The sequence below is a fragment of the Aspergillus heteromorphus genome (assembly GCF_003184545.1).
Source record: "Aspergillus heteromorphus CBS 117.55 chromosome Unknown BO70scaffold_15, whole genome shotgun sequence".
In the NCBI taxonomy this organism is placed as follows: Eukaryota; Fungi; Ascomycota; class Eurotiomycetes; order Eurotiales; family Aspergillaceae; genus Aspergillus; species Aspergillus heteromorphus.
The window spans coordinates 136519-152008 of record NW_020290420.1 but is presented as its reverse complement, the minus strand read 5'-3'; the positions used below and the strand labels follow the sequence as shown (position 1 = coordinate 152008).

The 15490-nt window shown below is 55.4% G+C and overlaps 4 protein-coding genes across 4 annotated transcripts; 3 read left to right on the top strand and 1 right to left on the bottom strand.

Annotated features, from left to right (window-relative positions):
• Positions 1-811: 811 nt before the first annotated feature.
• Positions 812-1232, bottom strand: BO70DRAFT_50790 (uncharacterized protein). The gene has a single exon (XM_025548499.1). It carries the CDS (start codon positions 1135-1137, stop codon positions 913-915), a length of 225 nt encoding a protein of 74 aa, XP_025398599.1. The 5' UTR covers positions 1138-1232; the 3' UTR covers positions 812-912.
• A 646-nt stretch (positions 1233-1878) lies between these two features.
• Positions 1879-3346, top strand: BO70DRAFT_50792 (uncharacterized protein). Its single transcript, XM_025548500.1, has one exon. It carries the CDS (start codon positions 2076-2078, stop codon positions 3189-3191), a length of 1116 nt encoding a protein of 371 aa, XP_025398598.1. The 5' UTR covers positions 1879-2075; the 3' UTR covers positions 3192-3346.
• A 1012-nt stretch (positions 3347-4358) lies between these two features.
• BO70DRAFT_50768 (putative chromatin assembly factor 1 subunit A) lies at positions 4359-6775 on the top strand. Its single transcript, XM_025548497.1, has 4 exons — positions 4359-4620; positions 4678-5144; positions 5214-6352; positions 6433-6775. Exons 1-4 carry the CDS (start codon positions 4500-4502, stop codon positions 6539-6541), a joined length of 1836 nt encoding a protein of 611 aa, XP_025398597.1. The 5' UTR covers positions 4359-4499; the 3' UTR covers positions 6542-6775.
• Positions 6776-9936: 3161 nt separating this feature from the next.
• Positions 9937-14985, top strand: BO70DRAFT_397056 (uncharacterized protein; the record flags this gene model as incomplete). Its single annotated transcript, XM_025546666.1, has 4 exons — positions 9937-9988; positions 10270-11612; positions 11666-11775; positions 11841-14985. 4 exons carry the CDS (start codon positions 9937-9939, stop codon positions 14983-14985), a joined length of 4650 nt encoding a protein of 1549 aa, XP_025398596.1.
• Positions 14986-15490: the final 505 nt, after the last annotated feature.

Below are 15490 nucleotides of genomic sequence, written 5' to 3'. Positions count from 1 at the left end.
AGCAGGTAAGCAAGCCGGAAGAAGCGAGGCTGTCAAACAACGATGATGGACGATGGTAAGCTGAACAGACAGCAGTCCCCCGTCCCCCGTCCCCCGTCCAACGGTTGGCCGCATCGCAACAGGCGCCGAAACGTTACAGCGGCGGGATGTAACACATGCGGGGGGGGTTGCGATGGGGAGTGTGACGGAGAACGACTCGTCGCGGTCATCGTCACGTCACTTTCGCTTACGCCGCGGAACTGGTCTCCGGAGATAACTCGTATGTATCGTTAGTGGGAGCGGTGGTACCATGGGTGGAGGCTTTCGATGCAGTAAAAGGTTGCCTGGAGACTGGAGTAAGTACCTGGCTCCGGGGGAGTGGTTGGAACAAAGACTGCGACCTGAACCCACCAGACAACTCTCATCCATGGGTGTGCCTGATCGTTTGTTGCAATGAAGTACCTTTTTTCCTACAGTATTTCGTTTCAGAGTCCCGAGTTCAGAGGTCAGTACCGCCCCCCTACAGTGTACTTTATTACCCTTTCCTCCCTCCCTACCGGACGGTCCGCTGGTCCTTACCGTTCATGTTGACTTCCTCCCAATGCATGACTACCCCAGTGCAACAGTGCAACAGTGCAACAATGCAACAATTCTCTCATCGATAGTCCCGAGATTGATTGCTTCACGCCGGGCCTTGCGGGTGTTTCAGCAGTGGGGTAAGAAGACGTCATTCATTTGTGCAATGATCCGGTTCCTTGTTGTAGGAGAGTGTAAGGCTCTCGTATCCTCAAAGGCGACGGTATCTCCCGCGCTTGCCTCTTGCGGCATCGTTCTACGGTACAGAATACGGAGTCGTACTCTTCTGTTACCCTCGAGGCCCACGTGCTCGCCGTGGCTCAGTACGCAGTAGACCAGAAGTCTGCTCTTCCACCGTCAAAACCACCCGTCTTTGAGCCTGCTAGCAGTCAAGTCAAAGAGGGATAAAGCCCGGTGGCTAAATAAAGACAGCGTCATTGAGGTGGATTCAACGGATTGTTTCAGTTTCATTTCCCTATCACTGGCCTCTTTGTGGGCTTGGTTGGCCTGTGGCGGTGCAGGTACTCCCAGGTACTTTCCGCCCGCCAGCGGAGGTTCGGGTACGGGGCAGGTACCTCCCATTATTACGGTCACGGCTGGGTTTTTTTGGACCCAAGTCTCGTTTTTTCCCGATCGATCGCCTCCAAGTCCAAACTCCAGAGTTCACTTCATTCAAAGTCCCAGCTCAAACCCCCTCCCACCCATCCATTCCATTCCATTCATTCATTCATTTCCCTTCCATTTCCAGTCCTCACCCCCCCCTCCTTTCTTGCTACCTGTCTCTCTGTCTCTCTGTCTGTCCTTCTCTCCTTTCTCCCTCTCTCCTCCTTTCCTTGCTTGCCTCGATCTTCGGGTGATCAGACACGGTTCGACTCTCTCCGAGACCTTGGTTCGGACTCGTCCTGGCGGTACAATTGCTGGCGTCAGCACTGCTCCTTATTAGTACCTGTACTGCCCCGTTAGCTCTATCAGTATCAATGTCCCCTGCAGGTGTGACTTGGTAAAATTGGGTACCCGCCAACTGCCAGCCCTCGTGTGCATGAGTGACTGAGCCAGTTTGTTTGTCTTGCTTGCTGCTCCTCCCTCCACCACCACCACCACCACCCTCCGCGACCTTCATCTTCATCCCTCTTCTCCCCCCCCCCAAAGCGCTCTTTCCTCCTTAAGCGCTCGCCGGTCTTCTTAGATCTCCTGGCGCTCGACCGCTGATCCTGCGATCCCATTGCATCCGCTTGGACGGGCTCTCCCTTTTTTTGGCGCCTCGGATTCCGTTGCCTGTCTGGTACGACGACTGAGCCGCTGGCCGCTCATTGATCTAAAGGACGGCTCGCCCGCAGGGTCTGCTTTTCAGCTGTGCCCACTACCCACTGTCCAGGCTGCGATAATAGCTGGCCCACGCTTAACTTTGGACTCCGTTTCATCTGTCGCGGCGGCTACTCCTCCAATCTCCGCCGCCACCCGGTGTGAAAAGTCACTACATCCCCTCCCATCCCCTCCATAACCAGTCGATCTGCGACTAGATGGCTGGTGTGCAGCTCCAACAACCCAGCATGACCGACTACCGCTTGCCAATGCACCAAGCGCCACCCTCTCGAAAGCCTGTGCCCGGAATGCACTCCGGCTACCCGCTCCAGTCCTACGAGGGGCCTCACCACCAGCAACTTTCTCCCCATCCGTCTGCCGCCTCCCTTGCGCACATTCGTCGCCGGACTTCCTCTTCCCATGTGCTTCCGTACATGGCCCAGCAGCAGCAGCAGCCGTACTCCGGTGGCCCTTCGCCACACCATACCATGACCATGACGGGCCCCAACTACCCCCCTTCGAGGCGCTTGTCGAGTGCGACGACCTCCACCACCTCCACTGGAAACGTGGCGAACCCGTATTACGGTGCCGCCCCAAACGCAGACATCCGCCGCAGTACCTCGTCCCGCTCGGCCAACGCTCAGTTGGGTTACGTGGCGCTGATGCGGAGGCAAAAGGCGACAGTATGGTGCGATCGAGCACAGCCGGAGGATCCTCGGCTGCGGGCGCAGAAACTGGTCGATAAGAAGCGGGCGTATCTGGAAGTCCACGGCGCAGGCGCTGGGCGCTCGGGTACCCTGGGAAGCGGCAAGAACAAGCACAGCGGAAAGACGACCGACTTCTCGCCATCGACGCTCGTTGGCGCCACGGTTCCCGTGCGACTCAGTGCCAACGAGGTCGGCGACGCCGATGAGGATGCTCACAGCGAGCGAGGATTTCCTTATCGCCGTACCGGAAGCGGCCGCAGTTCGGTGGGCAGCATCTCTCGTTATCCAAGTGGGTACCAGCGCACCCCCCAGGGGACGATGGGAAGCAACAGCACCCCTCCCAACGAAAAGACCGACCTCCCCGACGTCTCGGAACATCCCCCGGCTGAGAGCCTGGAGAGTGAGCAGTACGAAGCCTCCATCAAGGACACGGCCACCAGCTACAGCCGAGGCAGCGAGGAGAACCTCGATGTCGTGGGAGATATGGCCGCGCCGAGCGCGGCATCTGCCGCGATCCAGAAGGCGAAGAAGGCGGATGAGTTGAGGCGCCGGGGCAGCGTAGATGAGCGAACGACGTCGATGACCAATGTCCGGTTATTTGTCGCGAATCCAGATTTAAGCGATTGAGCAACGCCTTCCCCATAATGGCACTCGTTTGGCAATGCCATCCATTTAACTTGAGCTCTGCACATTCCTTTTCCTTTTCCCCCACCATGAAACGCATTCGGCTCGGAGCCCACGTATGGTGCCACGACCCTGCAATGCCCCTCCGCCTTGAGTCGCCTTACGACGGGCCGGACGCCCTCGACTGATTGATTGAATTGCTGCACTTGTTCTATTCCCCTCCCCGCATGTTCTTGGCGCTGTTTCCTATGTTGTCTGGGCTGTGCTCCCGATGCTAGCATCCATTGCGGCATCGATCGGGCCCCGGTGGATTTATGAGCATCTTAATAATAATACTATTGTACATACGGCCGCCCGCGATCGTTCTAGTGGAGTATACAATGTGAAACCCAGTAGATACTGTAGATAATCGATGATCTACCGCTGAAACACCGGATCTCCCTAGGTTAATTACCGTGTAGCTACGGGGTACTCCGTACTACTGTCTATCTAGCTGTACCATTCAGATTGAGTCTCCATAGTTAACTAACTAGTAGTTAGTTAGTTATCGAGAGGGGTCTTACATAAGCGGCGCCCACACACGTGCCGGCAACGCGCCCGCCCGGCGCGAACATCAATTAACGCGTTTCGGGCAACCTGGTAGCCAGCAACCAACTGAACAGGCCTGCCTGCCTGCCTGCCTGTCTGCCTGCCTGCATCTGTCGCCTATCGTCTGTCTCTCTTTGGATGGGTGATCCACTGACAAATAGCCCTGCTGGCAAGGTCATTCATGATTGACTGGTCTTTTCATAACCAATGCTCCTGGCTTGATTGACTTGTTGGTTTTCATTTGATACCCTCGGATTATACTCTGTCGTGAACTTCACTTCACTTGGACCTCATCATTCACCCGGCCGATCTTTTATTTGTTGTCGTCTGTGCGATTTTGTTGTCTCACCCTCGCGACACGATACATACTACCGACCTACATACTACACGATACGCAATACACCGCTTGCATCAACTGAACGTCTGAGGAGATATTTCCCATCTGCTTCGATTTGATTTCATCACGGCCTCTCGCCCCTGATCTCGAGGTCGGGACTCAGATACCCACCACAGATAAACAGACAGACAGCCACCATGTCCACCTCAATGGATACCACCACCACGACCCCGAGTCTACACACACCAACCCCTACGCCTACGCCCGCTCCCGCTCCCACCAGCCTCTCCCCCCTTCCCACGAACACATTCTCCGCCTCAACTACCGCCACCACTGCCACCACCACGCCAGAATCTACACGGAAGCGCTCAATACAAGATACCGAGATGGGCGGGACGACGGACCAACATCACCACCATACCGCACCCACACACACAAATGGCGATGTGGAGATGAGGATGGACGGGTCTGACACGGAGGTTGATGGGAAGGTGGCGTTGGATGATAATAATAAAGAGAATCGGAATCAGCATGCCAGGGCTCGTGAGGGTGAGGGGAAGTCACCTGTTCCTACTGCTTCAAATGTGCATGTGGCTGCTGGGGCTACTGGGGTGGGTTCGGCTTCGGGTGCGGGCTCGGCTTCTTCGCCTGCTGCGAAGAAGAGGAAGCTTTCGCCGGCGAGTAAGGAGGCGAAGCAACAGGAGAAGGAAGCGAAACAGCAAGAGAAGGAGGCGAAAGAGCGTCAAAAGCTAGAGGAGAAGGCGAAAAAAGAAGAGGAGAAGGCGAAGAGGGAAGAGGAGAAAGCTAAGAAGGAGGAGGAGAAGGTCAAGAAGGAGGAAGAGAAGAAGAAGCGTGAGGCGGAGAAGGAAGAGGAAAGGCGCGCAAAGGAGGAGGAGAAGAAGAAACGCGACGCGGAGAAGGAAGAAGAGAGGAAGAAAAAGGAGGAGAAGCGGAAGGCCAAGGAGGAGGGTAAGGCTGCGAAGGAGGAAGAGAAACGGAAGAAGGAAGAGGAGAAGTTGAAGAAAGAAAGGGTATGTTTCAATTCCTTCTGATCTTTGGGACTGGAAAGAGAGAGAGGGAGGGAGGCTAATGAACCACAGGCCCAAATGAAGCTGAACTCCTTCTTTGCCAAACCGAAAGCTACCACACAATCGTCCCCCTCCAAGCCTACTACCCTCTCCCCGAGCAAGCCTACCGGCGCTGGCGCTGCAACCGAACCCTCTCACGACTCTGCATCCACCACTCTCTCCGACTACCAGCGGGAATTCCCCGACTTCTTCCTCAAATCCCACACGACCGTTGCGCCGCCGCACCAGTTCCAGCGCGATCAGGAAGCCCTGCACCACACGCGAGAGAAAGTCGATACGTACCTCAAGTCGGCTAGCGAAAGCACGCAGGCACCACTGCTGTTTCGGGCCTCGGAAATCTTCCAACTGATGCCATACAAGCGACGACGGGGCCGACTACCGGCGTCAGTACGGGAAATCCATCTACAAATGCAGAATCTAGGCGACCAGCCCGAGACTTCAGAAGGGGCCCAGCGGCTGCGGAATCTTCTCAAGCAGGTCAGGATGAAGTCGATCCGGTTTGGCGAAGACGTGCGTCCCCCTTACCAAGGAACATACACCAAGAGCCTACCCGTATCGTCTGCCCGTCGCATGATGCGCAACCCTTTCTACCGGGGCTTACCAGAAACAAACTACGACTACGACTCGGAGGCCGAGTGGGAGGAGCCCGAGGAGGGCGAGGACCTGGACTCGGAAGAAGAGGAGGACGGAAGCGAGGACGGTGAGGATGACATGGATGGCTTCCTAGACGATGACGACGACCAGTTGGTGGACGGAAAGCGGCGCCTCATCGTCGGGGACCTGGAACCAGTCAACACCGGTTTACGATGGCAGGAGCATGGCGTGGACCCGGAGCTGCAGGTGTACAAAATGGAGACCATTTCCGACTCGGTCACTTTCCCTATTGACCCGTTCTCCACCGCGTACTGGCAGAAACCGAGGGCCTCCGCGGCAGAGCCCACGCAGGCCGCTGCTGGTCCGGGGCGGCCGTCCATGCTCGATGCCTTCGTGGGCCAAGCCTCCTCTCACAGGAGTGGACAGGAAGGCGGCGCCGCGCTGGCCGTTGGGAGGACGAAGCGCCCGTTCCCGCCGGAGCAGCTGGCTGAGTTCAAGCAGGTGGTCGATGGCAGTGATCTGACCAAGATGGGACTGATTGAAATCTTGAAGAAACGGTAGGTAAAACTAAGACGTGGGCCCACATGGGGATGCTTGTTGGATCGGGAGGCTAATCACCCGGCTCGCGCTGCGATAGGTTCCCCAAGGTCTCGAAAGACATCTTAAAAGACACGCTGAACAGCGTGGCCACGCGCGTGGGACAGAAGGAGGCTGACAAAAAATGGGTCTGCAACAACAACTCTTAGTCGCCCACAGGGATTGGCTGTTGGCCCCTCAAGGACAACGCATACTATCTATCTAAGTATCTATCTACCAGGACTGGCTAGGGTTTTATTTCTTATCCACGGCGTTGAGGCGATCCATCGCAGGGTGTTTGGTGGGCCAATTGAGCGCATTGATTGGTTGCCAGTGGACGTGCACCCCCTCACTGTGCTTTGTTTATTTCTCTCGTCAGCCTCTCTTTTTCTTTTTTTTTCCCCTTTTCTCGTTCATTTTATTTTCTGTTCTTTTCGACGTCTGTCGTCATATCACTGTCTCCCTCCCATCTTCCCCACCAGCTTCACGAGATATCTGAGGGGGCGGCGAGTGATCTGATCGGAATGAAAGGTATCTGGAAGGCGATGCCGTGTTACTTACATGGAGGCCAGACCCCGACGGCTCCGGGTGCATACGGGATAATAGCATCTGTCTTGTCTGTTCACGTTCGCATGGCATGGCATGGCATGGTATGTCCGGAGGATTGGCCATAGAAGGGTGCAAATCCGAGGCGGTGCTGTTGTATACAGTATCTATTGTACATAAGTGTCAACGTACCAGCGAGGCAGATCACCAATCACAAATGTTCCTGATTCAAAATGCGGAAGGCGGGGAAATCCAGGGCGCCCCGACAAGCCGAATGCCAATCCCAACTAGACAAAACCCGGCGCAAGTGACAACTCAGCCAACGGAAGCGCCCCCTCCCTCCCCCTGACGTGACAAGCCAGATTGGCATTGGAACCCGGATCGAAGCGAATCGGGGAATCGGGGAGTACCTACCTACGAGGTACAAGGTGCGTCGGGAGGGATGAGAAACCGACGGCATCTAGACCCTGGGGGAGATGGGGCCGGGGGGGGAGGGGGCGCACTCGATGACATCTTGTCTAGTAGTATCCGGTACCCCGTAGATAGGTACTCCTCCTGCACCTGTCCCGGATGCAGCGCATAACCCATGTCCATGTCCATGTTCATGGGAGCTGAACGGGGCCACAGCGACCCGGACGAAGCTGAAGGAGACTCGAACTCAGGCCAGTCTTCAGTGTTCGGGTCATGCCTCGGAGCTAACCCCGGTTGGGACTAGGGCCGTCAAACTGGGCAGTGGCGGATGGACACGTGCAGGTGGGGTCTGCCGCCCGCCGGAAGGGGACTAGCGCCACGACTAACGCTGGCCGCTTGGGACGGGCGGGAGGTACCGTCAACTACTCCTCCGTACTTACTCTAACTACTTACTCTACTATGTCCTACTAATCCTCGGTCGGAAGATTCTCTGATCTCTGACATACAGTCAGCGCTTGCAGGCCCGTAATCGTTCCATACTTCCAGCTGATCCGTTGAACGAACGACGGGCGAGGGAGGAGGAGGATGATGCTGCTGCTGCTGCTGCTGATGATGATGATGATGGAGGGAGACCATCTGGCCAACGCAGTAAGGGGAGAAGGGAGGGGGGGGAGGGCGGCCAACAAATCAGTGGCTCCCGACGGAGGGTCCGTCATGCATGCATGCAGTGCCAGCACATCAAGATTTCAGAGTTGTTTCTTGCTCCCCTCTTTTCCTTCGTCGCGTCGTGGTCGTCCCTCCAGATCATCAGAGGATCGGTTCGGTTTGGTTTCTCATCGTCCCCCCCCTCCTCTCTCCGTCTGGACTCGACTCGACTCGAACTCGTCCCGTACCGCCGTTGGACGGATGGGTGGTCGGGTAATGAATGGATGGATGGTTGTGGTTGCGTTGCTGGGACGGACTGGGTTTGGCTTGGTTTGCTTTCGTGTCGCGACAGTGCAATAAGCTGTTGCGAACTGGCTATACCTCCCTCCTCCCCTGCTGGCCTCCCTTCCCTACCTATCACCGGTGAGAAGGAGGGTTGGAAGTCCCGTAGTATTTTGTGCACAATGCACACTGACTGACTGACTGACTGACTGACTGATTGATTGCCTGCCTGTCTGTCTGCCAGGTTTTTTCTATTTTCTTCTTCTTTTTTTTTTTTTACCCGCTCTGACTGGATCCGTTTGACCCTCCCATCGCGTGGTGTCGCTATCCTGGGTTCCTCACCTGGATCGATATAGTCTGTATATTATAGGGTCTAGTAGTCAGAAATCCGAAAATGTACCTGGTTTTTCCCCAGTCTGAGGTCATCCTGCTGGGGTGGGATGAAGAACGCCCAGTGGCCTAGTAGGACAGTAGTACCCAGCTAGGAACATAGTACGTTGTAGTAAGTTAGTACCTGCTCCCGCGGAGGTGGCAAGTAAGGTACCTGAGCTGAACCAGCTGCTTCTTGCTTGCTGCCTTCAGTTTTCGCCCTGCAGCTTCCTCGCGCCCTGCAAGTGGCCGCTTCGAGTCACCGCCAGCCAATGGCTTTTCGGAGGTTTGGCCCGCGCGTTGGTCGGCTGCTGACTTACTTTTTAGTACGAGTAGTAAGTCAGTACGTATTCTCCGCGCTGGTAATTTGGTAATTTGGTCTTTCAGCTCAAACAGGCAGTCACACAACACATTGGTTCCATTCGCTGGCATCAACTAGATACCTTACTATTGTGTACTTACTTACTTCCCTCCTACTACTACGACGACGACGACGACGACGACTAGATACTACTCCGTAGTACTTACACTACTTACTGCATGTCATCCCGTCTGCTCTCACTCTCTTTCTCTCTCTTCCTCTCTCCCTCTCCCTCTCTCACCCTCTCTTCTTAACCCCCCCCCCCCCTCCAAGCCAAGTCAGCCAGTTGTCCCTTCTTATCGTTCCGGATTAAGTCGGAGTTTATCAGCCTGTGAATCATCATCAAACTACTATTCTTATTATTCTTGCGATTATTCTGCGCTTTCTGGCTGTTGGCTAGACTACTGCCTGCCTACTGCCTGTGTACTTTGATTTTCTCCATTTATTTTCGCCATCCGCATAATCTCCCTCATTGTTATTATTCCTCCCCCTCTCATTAGTTCGTAGCCTCCCTCTCTCTCTCTCTCTCTCTCTCTCCCTCCCACAACCAACGCGACGCTCGACTCGACTCGACTCGTTCCCTCTTCAGCTTTCCCCCCTCCTCCTCCTTCCACACTTCCTTTTTTTTTTTTATTCTTATTATTCCTGCTCCCTCCCCCTCCTCTTCTCTGCTTCTTCTTCTTCTTTCTCTTCCTTCTCTGCCTCCTCCTATCAACCCCCCCCCACCTACTCCCTCTTATCGCCCGTCCTCTGCTCACCCTGGAGCACTCCACCGTGTCCGTCCTTCACCATCAACGTCTGGACTCTCCCCATGAGGACCGAGTGCCTTTTTCCACCGCTCCTTTAGGAGGGCCATGCGCTAGTGAGGGAGCTTCTGGCGCCGGGGGCATCTTGCGACCTCAACTGTCCTCGTCTTGCCCCAGTGGCCGGGACACTGCCCATGGCAACACCATGTTCGATGCCCAATCCGATGGTCTTTCATCCACCCTGGCTTATGTGACCTGTACGTGTGCGCACGGCTCTTTTTTCCAATTTTTATTCTTTGTTTTTTTTTTTTTTTTTGTTTTTGTTTTTACCTCTTTTGCCCTCTTTCGCCATCTTTGGCTCTTCTAGGGCCTCCTCGGGCGTCCCTTTCCATCCTAATTAATTGCCGAATGCCCCCTTTTATCACCCATCGATATTGGCTTGCCTCATCCGATCAATTCCTGCCCTTTCCTCAATAGTATACCTGCGCGTCCGACTCACCGCATGCTAACTGCTCGATTCCGTTCTCTCGCTTTCCAGACCCAGATCCTTCATCCACCCAGGCAACTGCACCATGTGAAGCCGCGCCTCCATCTGCGACCCCTAGCATGTCCCCCATGCTGTTCTCTGCCGACGCAATGGCGGGTCGCACCGTAGGTGAGTCCGGCGACGTGGATCACCCGATTTCGCGAATGGCAGCTCCCATCCGCTCCCAGGACGGACATTCCCAGGAAACCAACCGTCCCACCATGCCCACGGAGCAGCCCCAGGTATCCTTTGAGGAGTTGGCCGTTCGCTATCGTCAAAATCAACACAAACAGACCTCTCGGAAGAGACTGGAAAACCGTCTCCATGCCCTCAAGGTCTCCATGGGCGTCTCCGCGCGCTTGCTCCGCGTCGGATCCGTCGTCCAGCGCGGCTTGGTCGACCGACTCAAGCACGACGACAAGGTCAATTTCATTGCTCTCTACCATACCATGGCTGATCTTCAGGAATCGTGTGATTCCGCTTTCCGGCGCCACTTTCACCGGCAGGATCCGTTGGAAGAATGGTCGCCCATTCGCGAGTCCGCCGTGGACCATTCTCCGGACTTTTTCCTTCAATTGAGCCCCCAGTCCCGGACCGACCTGGTGGAAATCCTTCACTTAGTCCGTACCGACCCTCAATTCATTCTTGACAGGCTGTACAGCCTGGCCCCGGCCCAGCTCGCAGCACTGGTCTCATCCGCAGGCCCCTCAGGGGACCCCAGTGATATCTCGTTCCATTCGGCGTCACGTTCCCGGAATCCTTCCTCGTTTTCAAAGCGCGTCTCTGCTTCTACCCTCCCTTTCAAGGATCGCGTCTTGGCTTTTGAACGAACGGATGCCTTGTCTATTTTGCTCTTCAACGTTTATGCATCCCCTCTGGATTCTGATGCTCCTGAAGCACAGCTTCGCTTGGATGTTTGGTCTTCTGTCTGTGCAAAGCTCATCACCGATGGTGGCAGCAGATACTATCCCCTGATCGGCCAGATTCTGGGCTCCTGGGCCACAGGGAGTGATTGGAAAGCGAAGCCCAAGTTCGAGCTCTATCTGATGGACATCCTGCAAACGGGCGCTTTCCTCCTGGAGCATTTAGATACCCCTCCTGGAGTGAGTTTCGATGCGGATCCTCCAGACCCCTTGAAGACGGATGTGGCCGAGGAATTCTTCGCGTCCGCGGTAGATGCCTTGTTCCAGCTTTTGGATGACCCAGATGGAGGGTTTCCACATGCGGTGATGCAACTGGGCTGTGCCATCCTCCAGAAACTAGACCACCAGGATGGTCGTGACCGTTTCCTCGAGTTCTTGTTTGTTCAGTGGTTCTTCTCCAAGTTTCTCTATGGCGCACTGACCTACCCGGAGGTAAGAACTTCTCGCCGCAAGTGTTTGAATGCCTTGTCTAATATAGCACCCAGGCCCATGGTCTTCTGCTCGACTTCCATATCAGAAATGATGCCAGAGAGAAACTCCTCGGACAGGTCGGCCTCCGCGCGTACTCGCAAGTCTTCGCTGTTCTTCGTTCCATGTCAGTTTCCCCGCCCCTTTTGCCAACCAGAATTGTGCCAGTGAATACAGGCTTACCTTTTTCAGGCACCACGTTTACATGATCCGTCCCACAGTGAGGCAGCACGTTGAGAACATGCTCTGCAGATACAGAAGCGCGAACACCGGTGTTCAATCCTTTCCCCGCACGACATACACGACAGGACGAGAATCACCTGCTGCATTCCTCATGCTCTCTGCTGCTGACATTGTCGCCCTGCTGAACGCACTTTTCCCTAGATCGCCTGCTTCCGCTTGTAGCTCTCCGCTTTCGTCCTCGGGGATGCCCTCATCTCCTGTCAGTTCTTTGGCTGCTCGTTCAGACCGTTCCATAGCATCCATCCTTGAGCCTGGGTTTTTCAAGCCTGTGCCCGATCACAATGCTGCGCGTGTTCCCCACGTCCAGAGTCTCTTCCCCGCTGACATGGCTTTCCTGTCGCTACCGGAGAATTGTATGAGCCGCAATGCCGATAGGATCCGCTTTGAGCTGTCAGACCTGAGTGAGCCGGATGGCCGTACCACTCTGGAGCAACCCGCAGCGGAAGAATGGTCCATCTTCTCCATGTCACAGCGTGGGAAACGCCTGACCTGGGGCCTTTTTCCTGAGGATGGCCAGTTCAACTTCCCGGACACCGCCTCAGTGGATGACGCTCAGTCCACAACCTTGGGCATGGAGGACAACTTTGAGGCTCTTCAAACAGCCATCGTGAAGTTGATTCAAGACAATCCTGCTGATGATTGTGCAGAGTACGGCTTCACGGACCCCGATGCCTGTTCCGAGACAGGCAATACCTCCCTCAAACAACGGTTCGATAGGGCCATGGAACATTGCCATCATGACTCTGATTTCATCGGCGCTCATTACTGGTGGAATGCCGGCCGGCAGCTGCTTCGCAGCGTCGCAAGCTCGCAATCCCGACGCGCAGACGACTCGTGGATCCTTGAACCGATGCACGCCTCTTGTGTCCGCTCACTCGCCACGTCACGAGTGGTCATTGAACGATGTGAATCCGACTTTGTTGCCTTGAACAGACATGCGCAACGACTGCAAAGATCGATCAAGGAAATGATGACCACCGTGGCCAAGCTGCGAGACAAGATGTGGTACATGACCGACGTCCGGAACTCGATGCGGTACGAAGATGCCAAACACGTCGCGCTGGCCCTGAAGACCATGATCTATTCTGCTCGCCTTTACAAACAGGCCCCCAACGAAGGCCGCTCTCGCGGCAGTACGAGGTCATTCGGGAGCTCTCTCCTTCAGAAGCCAGAGCTGCAAGTCATGAACATCATGAAAGCGCCGAGCAGCCAGGGCGGCCCGAACAAACTTTCGGATGAGCAGGTGGATTTGATCCGCAAATGGCTCTCGCACAACAACATTGACAACTTCTGCAAAGGTGAAGAGCGAATCCATCGATTCTGCTATGAGGTCAAGGCCAGTATCAACCGGCTAGTTGGGGAGAGCATGGCAGAAACCCCCGTTTTGTGGGCCAGCGAATTGTATCATAAGGAGCGGGCCAAGTATGAGGGCTCCAGCAACCGGGGGCTTCTGAGCCTCTCCTCGAGCCTACGACCGTTCGGCGCCTCCAGCGAAGACTCTGCATACGCCTCGCAGGCGTATGGCAGCACTCGCCCATCAGACACCGCCTCGAAGTTCTCGCAGGATCTTCCGCCGTTGAATCGTAAATCATCCTTCCAGAGTGTGATTTCCGACAAGTGGAGAGTTCCTCGGGATCCTTCTATCGCGGATACGTCTTCAATCGGTGGCTCTCCGGGAAGGGCCGCCTCGACTACCACCGGCGACTCGTACAGCACCTTTTGGTCGACGCCCCAGCCTGCACATTATGCCCCCAGCACCTCCAGCTTCTACTCCCGACCCCCCTCGATGTTCGGTGACAATGGCGCCCCGCCGCCGCGTCGTAATGATCGCAAGACGCACGGCAAAGCAGCGTTCCTCGAAGACCTGAAACAGACGCTGACTAGCCTGCTTTTAAGTGACCTTGGCTCCCCAGTGTGGAGCTGTGGAAGTGAAACCGACGCCTGGTTCGAAAATGCGTTGGACCAGAAAAGGATCCAGACGCAGATGAAGAAGCGGGCTCGTATTCAGCGATTTTACACTCAGTGTGATGAGCGGCTCGTTCATCAGAGCATCCATCGCACTCCATCGGACCGTCGGCGAAGCAAATCCTTGGAGTCGTCCGAGCGGGCTACGCTCGGCGACGCCGAGACTCCATCCTCTGCGGCCGATACTGCGGGGGAGCCAAATGATGCATTGCAGTTCTCGTATGGATCGGTCTTCCGGCGCCTGATCGAGGTGTTCTCCCGGCACGGGAACCCCTTTGTCAAGTTGAAGGCGTTGCGAGACCTGCGGGCATTGGTCGTTGCTTCGTTGAACTCCGCCAACGAGGATACCTGCAAGTTCGATGCCACTGAGGAGACTACTCTCCCCCGCGGCCGTAACCCAGGGCTCCAGGGCAAGAGAAGCGCGCGCCACAGCTTCTCCGACTCCCAGGCCAAGCGGAGTCATAGCCACAACCTTCCTCACTCCCCTATCTCTCCTGCCGCCGAGTCGGTCATCTTTGACTCGCGGCCTTCCGATTACTGTGCGCCCACAGAGACGCAGATTGTGGATGCACTGCGTGACCTCCTGCTGGAGGTGAAGCCCAAGACCCTTTTCCGGGATCTACAGTTCATCTCCGCCTTTGTACCTGGGGAGACGCTAAACAAGACCGACAGCGGAACTGCGTTCTTGCAGTTTGGTTTGGCGGCGCTGAGTCTCAAGGATGAGATCTGCAACAGCATGGTCGAGATTGCCGACAACATCGTGTCGCAGGAGCTCAGCCGCCGTCATCCTCCCCCCGGCCACGACACCACTGCCCGGACCGGGCATGCCATTGAAGATGCCGCGGGCATGTGGATCATCACTGCCAAGGAAGGCAATCCAGTGGCCCAGCGCGAGCTGGCCATTCTCTACCTCACCCATCCCGAACTCCTGCCGCGCGTGACGCTGCCACTTACCCTCCTGCGAGACACATTCAAGGCGGAGATGATGTATCGCCGCGACAAGGATTCCAAGTCCGACCCGCAAAGCATGTGCCTGGCGCTGCACTGGATGCAGCTGTCGGCAAATGGCGGCGACGAGCTCGCGCGGAATCGGCTTCGCGAGCGGGAGGAGTTCGAGTCTATTGCATAATCTCTTTCTCATTCTCAGTTCGTTCTCAGTTCTATTCTTCTCATTCTTTTCTTCCGTTGCGAGCTCGTGCTTGTGATCTCTGTTTGACCTTCGACTTGACATTTTTAACTTTTTTTTTCTCTCTTCTTTTTGCCACTTATGACATTGATACCATTTACGACCTGGTGTTTCTGACCTTCGACTATGGTCTACTTACGCGACTAATCCTGGTGCAGACGTGCAAATCTTGATATCCCCCTTATGGATCTGGATGGACGGTGTTCTCGCCGGTTGCTCTTTGGTGTATTTTGCTACTATCTTACGGGATGTGCTTCATCTTTTATTTTTTCTTTTTCCTTTTTCATGGGAGCAGGGCCGGGTCATATGATTCCCCTATACACTTACACTTCTTTTGTGCTCGGGGCGGCATTCTGCTATTCGATCGATCACTTGTTCATCTACCATTTCCTTTTCTTGGGTGAGTTCTTTTGGGAAGGGGATGGGGCTCGTGGCGTTGTCTGTAGAG

Excerpts from the sequence above, each read along its gene's own strand:
- BO70DRAFT_50790 (XM_025548499.1), bottom strand. The coding sequence starts at position 1,137 with ATGGGAGGTACCTGCCCCGTACCCGAACCTCCGCTGGCGGGCGGAAAG.
- BO70DRAFT_50792 (XM_025548500.1), top strand. The coding sequence starts at position 2,076 with ATGGCTGGTGTGCAGCTCCAACAACCCAGCATGACCGACTACCGCTTG.
- BO70DRAFT_50768 (XM_025548497.1), top strand. The coding sequence starts at position 4,500 with ATGGGCGGGACGACGGACCAACATCACCACCATACCGCACCCACACAC. Across the intron at positions 4,621-4,677 it reads GAAGGTGGCGTTGGATGATA|CTGTTCCTACTGCTTCAAAT; the intron begins ATAATAAAGAGA and ends AGGGGAAGTCAC. Across the intron at positions 6,353-6,432 it reads ATTGAAATCTTGAAGAAACG|GTTCCCCAAGGTCTCGAAAG; the intron begins GTAGGTAAAACT and ends GCGCTGCGATAG.